Here is a 17,018-nt window from a genome sequence, read left to right as displayed (position 1 = left end):
AATTACAGAAAGCTAAAACTGATTTACAAAAGCCAGTTATCTACCAAGCGGACCACTGGTTCTCACACAGGGCCACCTCAACTTTCATTTTTTGTAGACATTGTTTGGCAGGGAGCTGAATGGGCAAAGGTGTTTCCTTAGGCCCATCCAAAAGTGGAAAAGGTGATTCTGTTCATTCAAGCTCTGCTTGGTCTCCTCCAAAGCTGGGCTCAAGCTGACATAGTTCGTTTGATGTTTTTGTCATTGTAGTGTGGAGCACCCTGAAGATGGGTCCAGCAGACCGCCAAAGGACTTTGCTTTCGGTTGATGTATTTTCTTTATAGGGCCCAGAGTTCCTAGGGAAAAGATTTTAATTGCAACTTGCCACTGTCATGGGCCTTTTTAACATGTAGGATAACACACATTATATAAAAGTACTGGGAAGTAAAGAGGGAACAGTACCATAATTCACTAACCAGAATTGGTACAAGGATGTACCATGATGAACTGGGGGATATTCCACGTTAGCAGAAAGCTGTCATCTGTGCAGATTGTTCTTACACAGTGTCTCATGTGGATACAGGGGAAGAGCAACACGTCTGTCACACAACTGCCCAACAGAATTAGGGCAAATACTCTCTTGAGTCTGCATCTTGATTAACTTTTATGCTTGAGTAGCCAAGTAAGGTTGGATATAGGGGTTTGTGGTTTTCACTATAGTTGGTGTGAAATGGTGCTTAAACAATGGAAACAGACATAAAATGAAAACATTAATGCATACTAATTTTGACCTGTAAGGCAAATGCTCTTATTTTCAGACAAATGATGAAAGGAATTGAAGAATATTGTTGTTGTTTTTTTCAATTGCTTAGGCTCTTATTATTTTCCTATTGACAGAAAGCTGTGGAGAATGTCAGTAAAAATAAAATAAAGCTGAAGTGTATTTCTTCAATTACACATAAAATCTAACTGTGCACATATACAATTGTATTTTGCTCTTGAACACATAGAAATGCTTAGGCCCTCATTTGCTTGACAGGGTCTTGACCTCGATCTTACATGTGTAATGATCCATTATGATTATCTTCTCATTGATTTTTTTTTTTTTTTTTTAATGAAGGCCTTAAAATATAAAGAAAATGTTAGCCCTCTACGTTGATGGAAACATGGCCCAATAAGAAATTGGAGTAACTTGGAATAATGTACCAGCTACTCCTGAATTAATATTTGTAACGGAAGGGAAGTGGTTCTAAACTTCCTCTGTGGTTGCCTGTTCTCTTTCTACCCTCTGAAACTGTGGACCATATATGAATTAATTCTAAACTGGGATTTGGGTGTGCTTTTTTTCTTGATGGGTTTTCTTTTGTTTTGGGGTAAGGAAAGCAAAACTCAACAGTTTCAAAATCACCTGGTTTTGTGTGGAGCTACCTACTTTCTAGCAGGTTGTTTCTGTCAGAAGATGGTGCTGGGAGACAGGAATAACAGGTCCTCCCTCTTTAATTCTAAGGTCTAAATTTACAGCTACAACAGAGAGTTCTTTGAGTGGCATTTCACTGGTCAGCCAAAGTAGAATCCTGACGTATGCTTACCCTCTACAAGATAAAGTAGATATTTAAGAAACTTGTATTCTGTATGCAATTTTAGGATGTGGCACCCATGGGAATTTCCATGTTGTGTGCAGAAATGTTTGCATCTATCTTCTTAATAGCCAAAGGTGTCTACTAAAGAATAGATGAAAAATAAACAGATAAAGAATGCAAGAATGTTTTTTCAGGAATGGTATTTTCACTATGTATCAAGACGTGTACGTTCAGCTTTCATACAAAGAAGACAGAATTGTGTTTTCTACAGCATAAAAGCAAAGTGGTCAATACCAATGTACTTCTTTAGTGTAACAATCTTGGAGTGTGCATAGCTGCTTTCCTATGATCTCAGCACCCCAGAGCTCTCAGATGTTTCTGGGTTTGCCTTTTAGTATCTTTTTTTGTTTGGGTCTGATTTTTTAAGCAAATGTGTTCATATAATATATAGTCCTGTAAGCTCTGTGAGTGCCATTGCTGGTAGGAATCTGAATCTTTAGTTACTCCCTCCCTTGAACTATGTTGCAAGTTTAGTGAGTTGCTGCTCTTTCCTCTCCCACCATCTTTGCCAGAAAAGGCACTTGAGCTGGTTTAGCTGCCAGCTACAGCAGCTGATTATGGTCCAATTAGAGAATAAGTTAACAAAGATGATTCTTCTCCCACTGCACCCCCAACACAGATCATGTTGTTGGAAGTACTGTTGGTCACTGTGACCACAAGTGTCTTTTTCTCTGTTTGCTGTGAACTTTGTATATATGGCAAGAAAATGTAAGAGGCAGAGTGTACTTTCTAAAACCATAAAGGTTTTCTCTGTGTGTGAAGAGGAAAATAAGTCCTGATTGTTTTGCTGACAACTTTCCTTATTATTTTAAAGTCACATCAGTTCTCCACTTTATTCTGTGAAGTGTTTTCTTCTGACCAGGATGAATTGCAGGACTGGAGTCACTTGCTTTTCCCTGGATGGGCTTATGCAGATGTTGAGAGAAGTAAGTTAATTTTTTTTTCCTCAGTCTGGTACTACATGATAGGATCCAAGCATATACCCTTATCATATAACTGATAAGCAAAGCACCCAACCCAGTAGCTGAAGAATCTATCTGTAGTGAGGAGGATAAAAAAAAAACAACTGGAAAAACTGCTGGGGTGAGTGGAACCCACTCTATCTGTGCTTGCAGTGCACCTTGCTGCTCCCATCTAAAGGCTGCCTGCAGTCATGCAGAGTGTGTCTTCATGCAGACGTGCACAGCCAAGCAAACCCTTCCCAGAGTGGCATGAGTGCTTGCTGTGCTGAGTGCTGCAAAGGGAGTGGGACATGAGGGCCACGTCTCCCAGTGCAGTACAAAAGCAGATTTGCCAGGTGCTTCCTTTAGACTTGACCCTTTATGGAAGTTTTAAGCAGGAATTAATTTTTGGCTGGGGGGGCGGGAAGTTTCCCACTTATTGTTTGAGAAATTGAGGGAAGGGAAAGGGGTGGGAAGAGAGGAAGAGGAAGAGAAAAACATTGCCATAATTACATGGGGTTTTATTTATATATACATCTGTTTATAGCTACATACACAATTTAAATGTTTTGGACAATATTTGGTAAAATCCAGGATTTCCTTGATCTACAGCAAAAAATGCCAGATAGACTAGTACTGATAACTGATTTTCCTCAGTGATTTTAATGTGAGAGAAGGGCACAGAGGGAGAGGAGAGGGCTACCAGATGATTGACTAAGCTTCTGCATGGAGTTCAGCTTCCTTGTGCAGTAGTCTTCAGCTTTCTGAGAAAGGCTGGTTTTAGGGTGTGAGTGCTGTGGGGTATACATAGAGAAATGAAACCATGGCCCTGTTCCTTACCTTTTCCTGAGGAGAGGAGCACTTTCTGGATAATCCCAGAAGGCGATTCAGAAGGTAATGAGGTGCAGCCTGTTGCTACTGAAAAGCCAGTCCATGGCCAGAGGCCAGGGTGTCCTGAGATTGAAGGAGTGTCTGTATTCATCTAGGTACCCCATCTGTATCACAGTATCACCAAGGCTGGAAGAGACCTCAAAGATCATTGAGTCCAACCTGTCACCACACACCTCATGACTAGACCATGGCACCAAGTGCCACGTCCAATCCCCTCTTGAACACCTCCAGGGATGGTGACTCCACCACCTCCCTGGGCAGCCCATTCCAATGATGAATTACTCTCTCCATGAAGAACTTTCTCCTCACCTTGAGCCTAAACTTCCCCTGGCGCAGCTTGAGACTGTGTCCTCTTGTTCTGTTGCTGGTTGCCTGGGAGAAGAGACCAACCCCTTCCTGGCTACAACCACCCTTCAGGTAGTTGTAAAGAGCAATGAGGTCACCCCTGAGTCTCCTCTTCTGCAGGCTAAACAATCCCAGCTCCCTCAGCCTCTCCTCATAGGGCTTGTGTTCAAGGCCTCTCACCAGCCTTGTTGCCCTTCTCTGGACACCTTCAAGTGTCTCGATGCCCTTCTTGAACTGAGGGGCCCAGAACTGGACACAGGACTCAAGGTGTGGCCTAACCAATGCAGAGTACAGGGGCACAATGACTTCCCTGCTCCTGCTGGCCACACTATTCCTAATGCAGGCCAGGATGCCATTGGCCTTCTTGGCCACCTGGGCACACTGCTGGCTCATGTTTAGGCAGCTGTCAATCAGCACCCCCAGGTCCCTCTCTGTTTGGGAGCTCTCCAGACACAGAAGTGGCCAGCTTCAGTTCCAACTGGGCCTTTGCCTCTCTAATTTTTTTCCTACATAATCTAACAGCTTCCTTGAACATACCTCGAGAAGCCTTCCCCTCCTTCCAAAGGTGACACAGCCTCTTTTTTCCCCTTAGATCCTCCAGGAGCTGCTTGCTCATCCAGGCCGGTCGCCTTCCCCGCCGGCTCATCATTCGGCGCATGGGAACTGCCAGTTCCTGTGCCTTCAAGAGCTCCTCTTTGAAGTAGCTCCAACCAGCCTGGACCCCTCGGTTCTTGAGGGCTGCTACCCAGGGAATTTTACAATAAGTTTCTTAAACAGGCTGAAGTTTGCCCTCTGGAAGCCCAAGGTGAAGTTCTGTTGGTGCTCCTCCCTATCTCCCTGCATATTGAAAACTTCACTATCTCATGGTCACTGCACCCTAGGCAGCCTCCCGCGATCACATCTCCCACCAGCCCTTCTCTATTGGAGAGCAGCAGGTCAAGCAGAGCCTGACCCCTGGTAGGCTCACTTAACAGCTGCATCAGGAAGCTGTCCTCCATGCGCTCCAGGAATCTTCTGGACTGCCTCCTCTCTGCTGAATTAAGTTCCCAGCAGATATCTGGCAGGTTGAAGTCACTCACAAGGACAAGATCTGATGATCTTGAGACAGCACCCAGTTGCTTGTAGAATAATTCATGAGCCTTCTCATCCTGGTTGGGTGGTCTATAACAGACTCCAGCCAGGATGTCAGATTTGTTAGGCTGCCCTCGGGTTTTAACCCACAGGCTCTCAATCCCTTCATTTTCCTCCTCAAATTCTGTGGCAGAGAGTGTCTCCTAATATACAGAGCCACCCCTCCTCCTCTTCTCCCTCGCCTGTCTCTCCTAAAGAGCCTGTAACCCCCCAGTGCAGCACTCCAATCGTGTGTGTTATCCCACCATGCTTCTGTGATGGCGACTATATCATAGTCACCCTGGTTGACCAGGAGTTCCAGCTCCTCTTGCTTATTGCGCATGCTGCGTGCATTGGTGTACATGCACCTCAGCTGGGCTCCTGACTTCTCAATTGCCCCTAATTTGTGCCCTACGCTTTCCTCTGCAGAGGGACCGGTTTCCTCACCCACCCCCTTCAGACCTGCAGATCTGCATAGGGAGCTTAGCCTTTTCCTTGCCATAAATGTACTACAGCAGTGGTTGTGGCAAAGACAGGATTTCTGCTGTGTGCAGGCTGTGGTTGTGACTGATTCTTTGGCTGTTTTTTCATTTGTGAGTCTTTTAATTTCATTGAACCATTGTCAGACACTACAAGAGCAAACCTCAGCCAACTTGTCAGCACAAGGCATAGCTCAATTTGCTGCTGGAATGAGGGCAATATGCCAGTGCAGGTAAGGCTTACGTTGCTTACAAAAGAGAGGTGATAGCTTCCTAAATGTGATGCAGTGAAGAAAACTTGTAAGGGCCCAAAGCATAGGGACCTAAGAACAGAAAAAAACCACTGTGAAGCGGCAAAGAGTTTTGGCTAAAGGCAAATGCCGATAGTAACATTGTTCTGTGTGGTTTGGGTGGGTGTACAGTGGTGCACACAGAACGGGCTATAGTTGGTATTCCCTGTGTGAATGATCTATGCTGCAGTAGGATGCAGGTACCTCTGTCCAGTGATGCACAGTTCAGGCAGGCCTGGCCCTTCTGCAGGTGGCATGTGATAGCAGATGCCAATGCTAATTCTTTCTAATGTGTTGCTCAGTGGTTTGGACTTGCTATATTAGTTTTAGGACTTACATTACTCCTTACTACTATAAACATCTGATTGCTTTATAATGGCTCAAAGAAGATAATGGAGAAAATGAGGAATTAATTATAATACACATCCAACGAGCTAACAAAATTATCTTTTAGTTTCTCCACTTTGAAGGTTAGACCTGTCTAACCTTCAAAAATCACTTGTATTCCTTCTTCATTTTTGATTCTTCTTCTCTGACCTCAGAAATAATTAAAAGGCACCCAGAGAAGGGCACTGTTTCCCTGAATGCAAACACAGACACTGTCTGAATGTGAGCCCTGGGCTGTTCTAAACCTGCTGAGCACACAGAAGATGGCTGTTTAAGGGTCTGGATACCATTTTTTTGGGAAAAAAAAAGTTTTGAAACTAATCTAGTCATACCTGTCTTTCTCCACACTGGCCTGAGGAGACCTGTCAACTGCAAAATTACACCAATACAATTAGTCCTATCATCAGCCAGTCAGATGCATAAGGGAGAACACTGACAAGAACTGCTAGTCTTACCTGTGCATCCTGCTACTCTTCAGCCTGTTCCACACAAACAAGAGAGGAAAGTGAGTCTTGCAGTGCTGCCTTCATATTTACCCTCTGGCTTACTTGGATTACTTTGGTTTGCTGACACAGAAGCAGCAAGTTACATGGTTGTGGCTTTCTGAGGAACACCTCCAAACCCACTAATTTCTTTTTTTTATTATTATTTCAATGAGAGCAGATGTCTTAAACAGGAGGGTTTTGTTTTCCTTGAGGGTTTTATGAGCCACCATAAGACAATGCTGGAATGAATTTGGGAAGAGGAAGAGATGCTTTGCAAGGATGGTGAAAAGAGATCCACAATTGTGTCATTCCCAGAAGAGCATCAAGCACACTATGCTATCTTGAGATGGGATTTGCTGGGTGCATTAGTTTCAGATAACATAGTTTGCCTTCTGTTGAGACACAGGTAAATACAGATTATTCTTAAGATTATTCTTAACAGCACATTTGCTTTCTGTTTGTTTAAAGAATCTCATGTTATGGCTTCTCTGTGAATGCATGTATGCACCTCCACGTGTAAATTAAACTTTCCCACTCGGTGCAAGAAGAATAAGTTTCTGGATACAAGGAGCATATTTTGCTCTTTGACATTTGTGCTTGCTCAATGAGTGACCAGGTCTTCCATCTGTGGTACTCAGCTGAGATATCACCGCTATTTCCAGCAGGTGGCAGATAATAATCATGCTAGTAACCAAATCAGGGTACAAACTATGTGTTTTCCAGACTATTTACTCAGATATTGACTTAAATATACACATTATATAGTGGCTGTAAATGTGTTTCCAACAGCAATAAAAGAAGATTGCATAATTAGAGCTGATTAGTAGTTACCCATGATAATATGTAATTAAATACTCGGGAATTGAGTGTGGTATGATTTTTTTTTTTTTCTTTTAATACAGCTTTGATATTTTTTTTTATCTCCCAGATCAGAGAAATTGCTTCTATTCCAAAAACCTCCAAATAACCATCTGGCTAATTGTGTTTCATGGTGTAAGGTTATTTTTGCTCACGTACTGTGATGGGAGAAAGCTCCTCCATGCAGCCATGCCTGGATAATTAGTTGGTGCTTTGAAGAATTACATGTTTAAAAAATGGTGCCAAATTGCACCACACTGCCTGTCCTAGGTAGTGTCTTGCTGGCAGAGTTGCTCTGCCAGAGTGGTGCTACTGACCGAGGGAGGTTTTCTTTCAGATTAGCAGTCCATAATGAGGACTGGATTTTGCTCCTTTTCCTCTTGTTAGTGGTTACTCATGCACATGAGTAATCCCAGTGGTCTCAGTGGGAGCCATTCACCACACAGAGAGAGGATGGCATTTGCAGACTGACCCACCAGCACTGGCTTCAATGGGATTTTTGAGCAGACGGAAGATCACAGGATCTGACCCACAGTAAACGTGTGACTATGTGGAAAAGTCTAATCAAGCATTATAGCTGGATGTGGGATACCTGTGTCACTCACAGCACTGGTTGTGGTTGAAATATGCGAAGCTTCTCAAAGTCAGTGTAAACTTCATAGCATCTGTCATACATATCTTGCTTGCGGCACATAATTGAGACATATCTGGGAGACAGAGAAGTGTTTGATTTATGGGTGCTTTGGGGTAGATGTTGGTAGTATAATCCCCAGTGATTTCCCTCTAGGGGTCTGTAGAGTCCTCTAGGGTGGATGGGAGGGAGAAGATGGGATAAGATCTCTCCTTGCAGTTCCCTCAAAAGAGACACTATTTCTGTTGCTAAACTGAGAGAGATTGAAGATTTGCCTGGAGAGTATAGATGTAGTCTTGTGTTGTCAAATTAATTCTCATAAAGAACAGAGAAGACTGCAGATGAGCTGATGACATAAAAGCAAAGAAGATATGAATGTGATGATTAAGGCTGCCCATATGCAATGACTTGTGAAATACTGGTGTTTATATACTTGCTTGCATAACCTCATATTTATAGTAAACAGCAGTGCCCAGTATTATTTAAAAAAAAAAAAAAAAAAAAAAGTAGAAAGTGTCATTGCTGCTCAGTTTTCTGTCTCAAGATCATTTGATGTTTTCACTTAGTTGCAGAAGCTCCACAGAAGGCTAATGTGAAAGAGATTAGAGTGGATGCATAGTTATTAAACTGCAGTAAAATTCACCACATTTCATTCTTGTACATAATCATGGGGTTGGTTTTTTTTTTTTTTTTTCTGTAAGATCTTAATGCAGTTTTATTACCTTCTAATCTTTTATGGAAGGACAAAGGGATTTGTTCCTTAATAGGAAAACAAAGTTTATGGGCTCAAGTAAAGCAGACAGGACCTGGAACACAATGCATATGCAGGTTTAACCAGAAGGTATTTCACAGTATCACAGTATCACCAAGGTTGGAAGAGACCTCAAAGATCATTGAGTCCAACCTGTCACCACAGACCTCATGACTAGACCATGGCACCCAGTTCCACGTCCAATCCCCTCTTGAACACCTCCAGGGATGGTGACTCCACCACCTCCCTGGGCAGCACATTCCAATGGCAAATGACTCTCTCAGTGAAGACCTTTCTCCTCACCTCAAGCCTAAACTTCCCCTGGTGCAGCTTGAGACTGTGTCCTCTTGTTCTGGTGCTGGTTGCCTGGGAGAACAGACCAACCCCTTCCTGTCTACAACCACTCTTCAGGTAGTTGTAGAGAGCAATGAGGTCTCCCCTGAGCCTCCTCTTCTCCAGGCTAAACAATCCCTGTTGGTATATTTCATCAGAATCCTGAACATTCTGTGCTTGCTGCTGAAATGACTTAGATTTCAACATTTTTAGGAGGACATCAGACTGACAGATTTTTAGAAGAATTAAGGGAGCAAACTGTTACCTTTTAAATTTTTTTTTCTAATATAGTTTAAAAAACAATGCAACCTGAAAATTAATTGTATCATCTCCGCTATTTTAACAATCAGTTCTCACTGGCCTCTTTTTCCTGTAATTAAAACCATTTTTTCTTTCCTCTCCCCTGGCCTCTTCCTGGCCCAGTGTTCCAGCAACAACCAGCAAAAATGTGAGCTTTCTAAAAAAGACGAGTAGTAAGAACAACAGGTAAGCATGCTTTTCTTCCTGTACTCAGGGGTCACAGTAGAGATCTTTGCTTTCTTTAAGTGTAGTCCAATCCCCAGTTTTCCTGCTTCTGATACACAGATCTATTTTTATCCGATGTGTGAGTGCACCATACACATGCATACTGCCACATGTACACTCACCCCCAGTTTAATAACAGCCATCTCAGTATTGTCCATTCTTTCCCATGTTTCTCCTTCAATTAAACGTTGTTGCTTCTGGTTTTTTTGTGAAATCAGTTCTTTCATTTTGCTAATTAAAACCTTCCTCTTGTCATTATTCGCTTCCTTTCCTTTCATTTAACGTAATGGCCAAGTGTTTCTCTGGCGTACTAACCATACAAGCAATTTCATTACTGTTTCTTCAGTCCTCTGTACCTATGTCAGATGGAACTCTTAGCCTTTGGAGACAGAGGTAATCACAGACTCATTCTTAATTTCCTACTTACATAGTTTCATTATATTTCTGTCATATTTCACTATGCATGGAGTCTGGAGGAAGGACTGTAGCCCTTTCCTGGCTTGGTTGGTTGATTCTCAGACTTCATAAAAAACAACCAACCAAATGCCTACTAAGCTACTTTTACTGTGGAAGGTATCACTGCAAATCCTAAATTTACCACTTATTCAGGGACTAAGATTCAGAGGCACTACCAAAGACATCTTTACTTCCCCACTCACTTTGCCAGGGATAAATGTTTATCAGGTCACCCTTGACATAGTCATACTATGCAGCATTTTTGTATGGATAGTAGCTGCCTTTAGGCCTAGTTATAGATATTATTAGTGGAAACTCTAAATTAAATTCTGATATCTTGCTTGGTCATCAGATCATAGTCTTACCTTGTGTTACAGTGATATTTCCTTAGATTTGTCTTAAATATGTTGTCCCTAAACACAAATATAGTTAGCAGCTTTGTGGTACACAAGGGATGGTAGGTTCATATTTTGTTAGTTTCTTGCATAATGCAAAAGGAGATTAGAAAGCTTCTTATATTCTGTTTCCTCCCAAGAGAAAGCTATCATGTAGATCAGGAGAGGAAATTATTTCCTTGCTTGGCACAAATGACTCACAGAAAATGACCTTCTTTGTAGTCTAATTTAGACCCAAGAATCCTCTGAAGAGCTGATAATATAAGCCCCTATGGCTTGGATGAAGAAAAGTTGGGAAATATGTTGTCATTAATAGATTCATTCACATCTTAAAAAGCAGCATTTCACTTCTAGATTTTTTTTGATCAGGATGCTAGCAGCTGCAAACCTCATGTTGCCTGCACATATTATCTGTAATACACACACACATGCTGCTGCTGCTGAGGTTTCATCTCCTCAGTGGGAATACTGAAAAAGCAATGCATGTTCTTTGCCCATTTCTTGTAACGTGTTTAACATCTTTAATAAAAAAATGTATTCATGTGAGTTTTGAAACGTTGCTTTCACTTACACTGTTGGACTGTACAGTACATAGATTTGGAGATGTGCTTACTACAGAGGAAGAAAAAAGCTTTTACCCTCATGTCAAGCAAATGAGATGGCAGAAAATAAAGTAGCACACTGAATGCACTGCCAAAGAGCTTCAGCGTGAACAGTCTGGTGGGAAATGAGAAGAGTAGCTGGATGGCAAGGTGAGCCACAAGCAACAATTTCTAGATTCTCAGGAAGCTTGATTATTTCTCAGTGAAGAGTGTAAGAAGGTGATAGCTTTTTATTTCCCCTTTTGCCTGCTTTTTTCTTTTCCAACTTGCTGTAAGTCTTTTTGCCCCCCCCCCTTTTTTTTAATGTTGGTCTGTTCTAATTGTTGCTAATTGATTCTGTAGGTATCTTTGTAGTATTGTTTATGCTTAGATGGAGAAGTTGGTGGTACTGAGTACATTTTAAAGGAAAGGCTAGGTTTATGGTTGAATTTTGCCACAGTCTTTCTGAACATACCCATGCTCTTGGTAAAGCTAGGCCATCCTGAAAAACAGCCTGCAAGTGTAGTCATGGCTAAGCATGCACTCCTAATGCTGCCCAGCATGCCAGCATGACTGTGCCCCAGTCACACCTTTGAAATGGGGTGCTTTCTGATGAGATTGCTTATGATCCTGGGCAAAGAATTTCAAAGTGCCACAGCTCCTGGGGCTCTGGGATTCATGACAGTGTATTTATTTACTTAAAAATCAGCAAATATGGTATACCACACACCACCACAAAAATCAGTGCTAGCCCAGGGAGAGGTTGCTAGCAACACCTGAGGTTAGGATGTGGGGCACAACCATGACCTCATATAACAGGGTGAATTTATGCTAGATCAAAATTAAAGAGTGGTGGGCTCTGACTGCAACTTTGGGGGTGTGTGTAAAAACAGATGGGGGATTTATGTTTAGCCTGCTTTTGTGAATGTATAATAACTGAATTATAGGTAGATCCCTTGTTTTGTGGACATAAAGGAGAAATATGTGCCATGACTGTCTGAAAAGAACAAAACTGCAAATTGGAAAGGACAGTCTGTTGAGTATCTGATGAGAATAACTCCTACAGCAGCAAACACTGGAAAGAGAATTGATAAATTGATTATTTTTTTTTTTAGTGACTATTTTGAAGTTAACTTTCTGCAGCTGAAAAAAGCTTCAGATGAGGAAATGAGGTCAGCTGAAGTCTTTATATATGAAAGGCAAACACAGAAAAGAGATGTGAAATATTTTTTTCTGAGATGTCTATAGTATATAGAGCATGGAAGCAGGTTTCTCTCTCATGCTGTTGGGGGAGGTCTATCAGTTCCTAGTATCAGTGTGTAGAAGTTTCTTTGGTTACTGAATTACCACAAATACAAAGATCACGGGTTTTTGAAGTGATCTATAAGCTCAATTTGTGAGCTTGTTTGGAGTCAACTTATGATCCTAACAATAGGATCCATTTTCATTTGCTTATAGCTAAATTTTATCCACTTGCTAATAGGTGCAAGTCCTTGTTTCTGCCTATGTATAGTAACAGTTGTTTACCATTCTTCTTCAGTGGCCATGTTTTTATTTTGTGCAAATAAGTTTAAAGTGTGCATTGTGTGTCAAAGAAGAAAAAACAACAGTCATTGTATAATCCTTTCTATGGGTACAGAGTCTTAAACCAGACCTGTACAATGTACATACTACAAAACTGTTTGCTTTCCACATAGCATCTGAGAGGCAACAGGCTGTCCCTTAAGTGTCAGCTATCTGGTCAGTGGTCTTGTAGCTCCTGTTCAGACTGCTGCTTGTGTTGCCTGTTTTCCAGGTGGAAGGTGAGACAAAAAAGGGGGAGTCAGAAGTATTGTGGGAGGTGAAATTTGGCCTGTAGTGAAGACAACATTACAGGTTACTAGGATAGAGAGCACTGAAGGTATCATGGGGGATGCAAAGGACCAGTGGGCAGAGAAGATAAGGTATTGCTATGAGCTGGGAGCATTATGGAGAAAAGATGACTTCCCATAGGAAGAACAGGGATAATGTAAAGAGGTTACTCAGGATATTGGACCTCTTGTATCAAGGAGGAGGGAATTAACAGCATGGATGTTGGTAAATGGAAGCCTATGCTTTACAAGATTTCTTCATAGTCTTGTGCTATGAAAGTGTTTTTATCAAATTGTATTCTGTAATTAAATTACATACGTCACTTGGGTATGCAGAGGAGAACACAACAAGTCAGGAAGTGCCTTAAGAGAACTCATTACTTCCTTTAGTTTTTTTGGTTTTTGTTTGAGAGCTCGCCAGTTTCCTCCAGAGTTAGACCCATACCTGTGTTGGAAAACCAAGGTGCCCCAGGCTTTCCTACAAGCTGACTTCCACTGCAATTGTAGCTCCTTCTCAAGTTTTCACTTGCTTTTACATATTTTAATAACTCTCTCTAAAATGTTATTTATTTTTAAATAAGGGGAATTTGTTATGTGTTATACATGCCATGATTCAAGCAATGATAGACTATCCAACTGTATTCTAGCTTGCCTGGACAACTTTTTGTCTATACATTTCATACTACGTGTAACTAATTTAGGATTTGTCTTCTGATTTCTTGCTGTCCTTTTGTAGTTTGGTTCAAGTATCAGCTTTTAAACGTAACTAGAGGTTGTGTTTAGTCTGTTTGCCTTTCACTTCTGAAGTTAGACATAGAATGGGAAAGCACTTGGCAGTGGAGGGGTTTTAAAATTTTCTTTGTTTTTGCTGCAGGCTCGATAAAGGGCATTTTGTTGGCTTATTGGATGTATGGGAGTCTATGTGCCTGGGCTCTTCTTCATAAGGATGTCCTAAGCCTCTTCAGGGGGGTTGTGACTGCCTGCACCAACCAAAAAAAACCAATTTTGGTTTTTTTTTTTCACTTGTTGAAACAATGTAATCTGTAGACCTCTACTGAACTTTGTGCTCCGATTTTGCCAGACCTTTAGGGAAGGAGTACTTCAATTACTGACATTACAAGACCCGAAGTTTGGCACCGAGTACTGACACAGGTCCTGTTTCTTCTTGCTGTTAATGTGTAATCATGCATGTCTGAAATCTGAATTCCCTGCTCTTCCCGTGCAATCAGGTAGAGCGAGCTTTGTTGCTGATCAAATGGAGCCAGAGACAGACTGGTCTGCTCGCAACGCCCAAACGGATCTGATTATTTTGCACGGGATTTCTTTTCCCCACTAATGAATAGGGTGCAACCTGGGGACAAGTGCCCTTTCTTTATGGCTTTGTGGGACAGAGGACTTGAAGACCCTTCCCTCTCTTTCTCTATGACGCGCAGGCCCCGCGGCGAGGGCCGAAGGCTGCTCTCCGACGGTTGGTCCGGGACGGCGCTGGAGACGGGCCATAGAGTTAGTCAGCCTTCCCCCTCCTCCCGCTGCCCCCTCGGAACTGCCGCGGCCAGGAGGAACAGAGCCTCCCCAGACGGCGGGACGGGGACGGGTGCGGGTGCGGGTGCGGGTGCAGCCGAGGCCGAAGCGCGGCGCGCGCGCTCCGCATCTGTGCCGGCGGGCAGGCGGTCGGCGCGCCGCGCTCCAGCTGTGGCAAAGCACCGCAGCACGCCCCCACCCTGGTGCTCCGGTACTTCGCTTCCCCTCCCAGTCCTGGAAGGCAGTGGTCCAATGAGCGCCGCGGCCGGCTGCCCCTCTGGCCAATGAGAAGGCGGCACAAGGGCGGAGGCGGGAGCTGCTAGCGTGAGGGGGGAGAGGGGGGCGCTGGGCTGCGCTCCGCTCCGCTCCGCTCCGCTCGGTTGCTCTCTGTCTCTCTCTCGCTAGCGCGGTCGCGGCCCGCTGGGAGCCGTGCAGTATCCCTTGTCCCTTCTTCCCTCCGCGGCGCGGTACTTTGCCTGCCTCCTGCCGCCTCCTTCCCTGTGGACCCTGCTGCCGCGAGGCTCGAGTACTGCTGAGTGCCAGGCGCGGCGGCGGCGCAACCACCACCACCATGGCGGTGGAGGAAGAGGGTCTGCGGGTCTTCCAGAGCGTCAGGATCAAAATCGGTGAGGGCTGCTGGCAGCGGGCCGAGAGCTGCCGGTGGAGCGTCCCGCTCTAGGGAGCGCCAGTGGGGCGAGGCAGCCGGTGTTGACTTCTTCGCGCTCCCCTGCGTTCTTCGTCCTGCCGGGGGAGCGGCTACGGGGCGGTGGCAGGGGGTCGCGGCTGGGGGGCGGGCAGAGTCCGCGGCTTCGGCCGGCGGTGCGGGACCGCTGGGGATCAGCGCTCTGAGGGGCGGCCGGTTGGCTGCAGTGACAGGCCAGCAGCGCGGCGTGCGTCCGGTTGGCGAGCGGCGCCGGCGGGTGTCCGGACGGCGCAGGATATTAAGCAGATTTCGTGATGTTTTTTTTTTTTCAGTGATTTTTTTTTTTTTTGTTTTGTTGCTAAGCTACCCGCTTAAAGTTTGAAGGCGGTAACCGAATCTCAGTATTGTGTGTCACTAGCAAAGCTGGTGCGAAACCCGCCAAAAAGCGGTTGTGAGAAGGAGCCGGTGCCTCAGCCCCTTGCCTCAGTGAGCGGGACGGGCTGAAGCTGCTGCTGCTGCTGCTCGGCTTCCTACTAGCTGCGTTTGGAGGTGCATTCTTCTTCATGCCGTTGATCGAGTTCCAAACCATATTATTAGAAAGTAAGCGACAGATGTCAGCGTGCGGATTAAACTCTCCCTGGTAGAGTTCTGTCTGTGGCGGCTGCTAGGGAAATCCCTCGTTTCATCAGTCAGAATCAAGCCCGCATGCGGAGAGAGCTGTTTGCCTCTTTCGGTGGGACATGGTGGCTGGCAGCTTGAAGGGAAGTAGGAAAGTTTAGCGCCGGACTCGCAGTGGTGGGTGCTAAGAGAGTTGGGCTTTTAACTTCCTATTAGCACTGTTGAAAAATGTCCTCTTGCATATCCATGCATGTAAAAGCAAATTTGCAGCCACCAGTTGTCGTGTTGGATAACACTGAAACGAGTTTGCAGAGACAATCTTGTTATTGGATAGTGGTATTAGCACTACCCTATTAGACTATTGCTAAGATTGTTTCTGTATTAATCTTTTGCAGGTAGTTCAGTAATAGCAGCTTTTAAGAAGTAAAATGTTATGACATAAAATAAAAACTCTGTAGATTCTGTGTTCTTTTATACATCCAGAAAATAGAAATTTGGACACCATGCCAGCGATGCTGTTGCATCCTATTGGATGATCTTTAGTGAAAGGAGTAAGAACATATCTCACATGGTAGGATGATGACTCTTGTGTGGTGGTGGTTTTTCTTCTTTTTTTTTTTCCCTTTTGAGAAGAAAACAGTGATGTTTTCATACCTAAATGATTGTTGTCACTGGACTGTGGGAATGTCTTCGAGTGGTAGAGAAGATGGAAGATAATAACAGCAGCAAAAACTCTCAAGATTAATCCCATTAAATCATGGACTAAAGTTAATCTGACCACTGACTTCAGTTATCAGAGTCCTCATCAGTGCAAAGTGTTTGACTAATGTGCAGTATTGCAGTGAGGATTCATGTTGTCTTTTTAGCATAGATAAGGGAGTAGAAAAAAACTGCATGCAATCGTTGGAATACCGGTACATCGGTTCTGCTTTATGAACAGAAGGTCTTTACTGAGGGAACTGCAGAAACAATGCCTCCGCTGCGCCCAGGCTGGCGGCTGTGGTACGGCAGAGGGCGATCACAGGTACTTGTGATAGCGGGCTCTTCCCTGCTGCTCACTAGAAAGTACCTGGAAATATCGTCATCAGTTTTCCTGGCAGAAGCACGAATTTCTTGGATTAGTTTTTGAAAGTTAGAACCTGCTCTGCAGTTGACTACGAAATCTGTCAGAAAAACAGAAGTGGCAGGATTGTTGTGATGGGTTGAGGGAGTATTTCCAATCCAACAGGCCTTGTACAGCCTAATCTTGAAGAAATTGTGTATTGAGGGTATCCAGCAAGAGGAACTGAATATTGGAGGAACACTGCTT

General features: G+C 43.8%; 1 protein-coding gene across 3 annotated transcripts in view; it reads left to right on the top strand.

Moving 5' to 3' along the window:
- Positions 1-17,018, top strand: part of RASA3 (RAS p21 protein activator 3) — a 207,188-nt gene that overhangs the window by 41,293 nt on the left and 148,877 nt on the right. For 2 of the 3 annotated variants that reach the window (XM_068137246.1, XM_068137237.1), the window contains exon 1: positions 14,840-15,074. The exons of the other annotated variant lie outside the window; for it this stretch is intronic. In XM_068137246.1, the coding sequence (XP_067993347.1) occupies positions 15,020-15,074 (55 nt within the window). In that variant the 5' untranslated portion in view covers positions 14,840-15,019. Of the gene's footprint in view, positions 1-14,839; positions 15,075-17,018 lie in introns of those variants that run through there. 3 annotated transcript variants of the gene reach the window in all.

Source organism: Melanerpes formicivorus, unplaced genomic scaffold, assembly GCF_026170545.1.
Source record: "Melanerpes formicivorus ecotype bairdi unplaced genomic scaffold, bMelFor1.0.p_v2 SCAF_1, whole genome shotgun sequence".
Taxonomy (NCBI): Eukaryota; Metazoa; Chordata; class Aves; order Piciformes; family Picidae; genus Melanerpes; species Melanerpes formicivorus.
Note: the sequence above shows the minus strand (reverse complement) of the source record. Positions and strands in the feature narration are given on the sequence as shown.